The sequence below is a fragment of the Myotis davidii genome, unplaced genomic scaffold, assembly GCF_000327345.1.
Source record: "Myotis davidii unplaced genomic scaffold, ASM32734v1 scaffold260, whole genome shotgun sequence".
Taxonomy (NCBI): domain Eukaryota; kingdom Metazoa; phylum Chordata; class Mammalia; order Chiroptera; family Vespertilionidae; genus Myotis; species Myotis davidii.
The window spans coordinates 223,649-226,491 of NW_006291758.1; the positions used below are offsets into that span (position 1 = coordinate 223,649).

The following is a 2,843-nucleotide window of genomic DNA, read 5'->3' on the forward strand; positions in this document are numbered from 1 at the left end:
GGTGTCTAACTTGCTCATATTTAATATCACCTCATACACAGTACAGTGCTTGCTATATGGTGGGTGTTCTAGAAATATTTTGGGTGGATCAATGAATGAAAAAAATGAATACATGAATGAATGAATACATGAATAAATGAATGAATGAGATATAGGCAGAGCCAGGGTAGCCTATGTTTTCAGGAATAAATGTTGGTCAGCATCTGGGTAATTAGGATGATAATTTGATTTGTGATCACAAGTCCGTCAAAAATGTTCTTGTTTGGTCCATTATTCATTTAAGAGGCAATGTCAGGTGCCTATAGAGACTGATACCCCTTGGGACATTTTGAGGTAATTTTAATTCTCTTTAATTTTTTAATGTATCTGTGGTATTGCTTATCAGCAGAGATACAGCTGTTTAAAGAGACCTTGTCAACTCCACCCTGGGACACACAACTTACTAAACTGCACTACACATAACATTACTCACATCTGCATATGTCTTCAGGCCATGGTGATGGGCAAAGACACTGTTTCTACCCCACCCCCAGCTACTTGAACACTCAGTAACAGGTACTTATAGTAACAATAGTACTCCTTCTAAAGGCAGTTTTCAGAAGTTAAGAGGAGCAGGAGAGTGGTACAAGTGAGAGTGTGGAAGCTGTGAGCATTTAAACTGCTGATGCAAGAAGAAAATCTGTTAAATTTGTTATAATACAAGTGAGAGTGTGGAAGCTGTGAGCATTTGATGCAAGAAGAAAATCTGTTAAATTTGTTATAATTGGAACAGCAAATGTAGGTCTCAAAGGAATATACAGGCAATTGAAAAATACCTTCTTCAAGTGCTGGGAGGAAGTCAACAGCAGGTGTTGGTGTGTAAGCAAGTCAAATTTAGGTGAAAGAAGAGCAGACATGTTTCACGATAGAATCTTGCAAGCCATTCCCTGCAGATTTAAGTGGGCAATTGAGAGTGACATTTAAAGTGGCAGGAGGCAGTCTGAGAAATAGCTTCTGCATTCCACAGAGTCAGGTTCAAGTGCAAGAGAGGTCTTTGTAAACAGAGTTCAGGGCAGTCCTTTGTGATAGGAGAGGAGTCACTAAGACTGTTTAGGAACCCAGGTAAACTTCCAGCCCCCCTCTTCATCTCGACGAACAAAGGCTTGTCCCTGGTGGAAGGAATGAGTTTTCACATTACAGTGAGGGCTCAGGGATGTGGAAAAGGCCATCTCAGTCTTGTTGGGTGACACATCAGAAGCATAGTAAGGACGAGTTTGCAGCCCTCCTGGGGGATTTGAAAGTTGAGAAAGGAAGTGAAAATCCTCCCCAGGGCTGGCAGTGCTGCAGGAAGGAGTGGTGCTTTCACCTCCATAGTCAATTTGGAGATCCTCTGTGGGGGCCTTTTCATAATCAACTGCATCCTCCAGAAACTGGGGAAATGTGCTGGTGATTCTCCTGGGAGGAGAGGCGAGGGCACTGTAGTTAGCTGATAAAGTATCATCAATGGTGTTGAGATCTTTTAACCCAAGTGTTTGAAGGACCCAGGGGTCCACAGGGGGCCCAGGTTGCTCTTCACAGTTAGCGAATTCACTAGAGAGGTTCCTCTTGACATTTTTGCGATGGGGGATCTCAGGAGGAGAGTATCTTTGCTCCTTGGGTTTCCTCTTCCCCTTTCTCAGTTTTCCATATGCTTTCGAGACATCATCTGATGATAGGAACTTCTGGGGAAATAACATTTGATTACACAGTCAGGTAATCAAGCAACATCATTTTCTTTACTGTTGTGTAATCACACCTACTTCAAACAGTAACTAGCCTCCTTAAGTCCTTAGAAAACTTGATTAAACTTCTATTTTCACACACACACACACACACACACAGACACACACACACACGCACAAGTAAAACTGATTGCATTAGCTTCTGTTTCTAAGTTTAAATCTATGATGAGAATTTACCACCTAGAAATTCCAATTTATACTTTTTACTAGTCATTTAAAAGTTGAAAGGAATAAATTATGTCTTTAAATTTTTTTATCCAGGGAAGTAATTATTATTATAATGGAAAATAATAGCAACCATCATGTAATTGACACTGGTTACATGCGTGATCTCATTTTATTTAAGTACTGTTAAAATTTCCTTTAATAAAGAAACTAAGGCACAGGCATAGTAATGGCTTGTTAAAATCACTAAGCCTAGATTTACATCTAAACCATCTGAATCTAGACAGAACTAGGGGAGGGGAATTGGAGGACTTGGTGAACAAGGTGAAGAGGTGAGCAAAAATAAATAAACAATGCATAGACACACACACAAAATAATAAAACATATTTTTTGGTTTTAAGTTAGTATGATATACCAATGATGTATCTTTTCACAATCAAATAATTGTGAAGTAATACATAATTTTAAATGTTTGTATTTTTACCTAACGAATAATTAAAATTAGTTTATTCAACATAGTACTGGAAGTCCTACCCACAGCAATCAGACTAGAAAAAGGCATAGGAATCCAAATTGGGAAGGAGGAAGTAAAATTGTCATTATTTGGAGATGACATGATATTGTACATAGAAAACCCTAAAGACTCTTCACCAAACAAACGAACAAAACCTACTAGATTAATAAATAAATTTGGTTTCACCAAACACGAACAAAACCTACTAGATTAATAAATAAATTTGGCAAAGTAGCAGGATACAAAATTAACAACAAAAAATTGATGGCGTTTTTATATACCAACTAGAGGCCTGGTGCATGGATTCATGCACTGGTAGGGTGTGGGGTATCCCTCAGCCCAGCATGCACCCTCTCCAATCTGGGACCCCTTGGGGGCTATCTGACTGCCTGTTTAGGTCTGA

At 39.0% G+C, this 2,843-nt stretch overlaps 1 protein-coding gene across 1 annotated transcript in view; it reads right to left on the reverse strand.

Moving 5' to 3' along the window:
- Positions 1-1,079: 1,079 nt before the first annotated feature.
- Positions 1,080-2,843, reverse strand: part of GMNC (geminin coiled-coil domain containing) — a 9,702-nt gene continuing 7,938 nt past the window's right edge. Inside the window, exon 6 of the mRNA XM_006765204.2 lies at positions 1,080-1,700. Coding sequence (XP_006765267.2) covers positions 1,080-1,700 — 621 coding nt within the window. The remainder of the gene's footprint in view (positions 1,701-2,843) is intronic.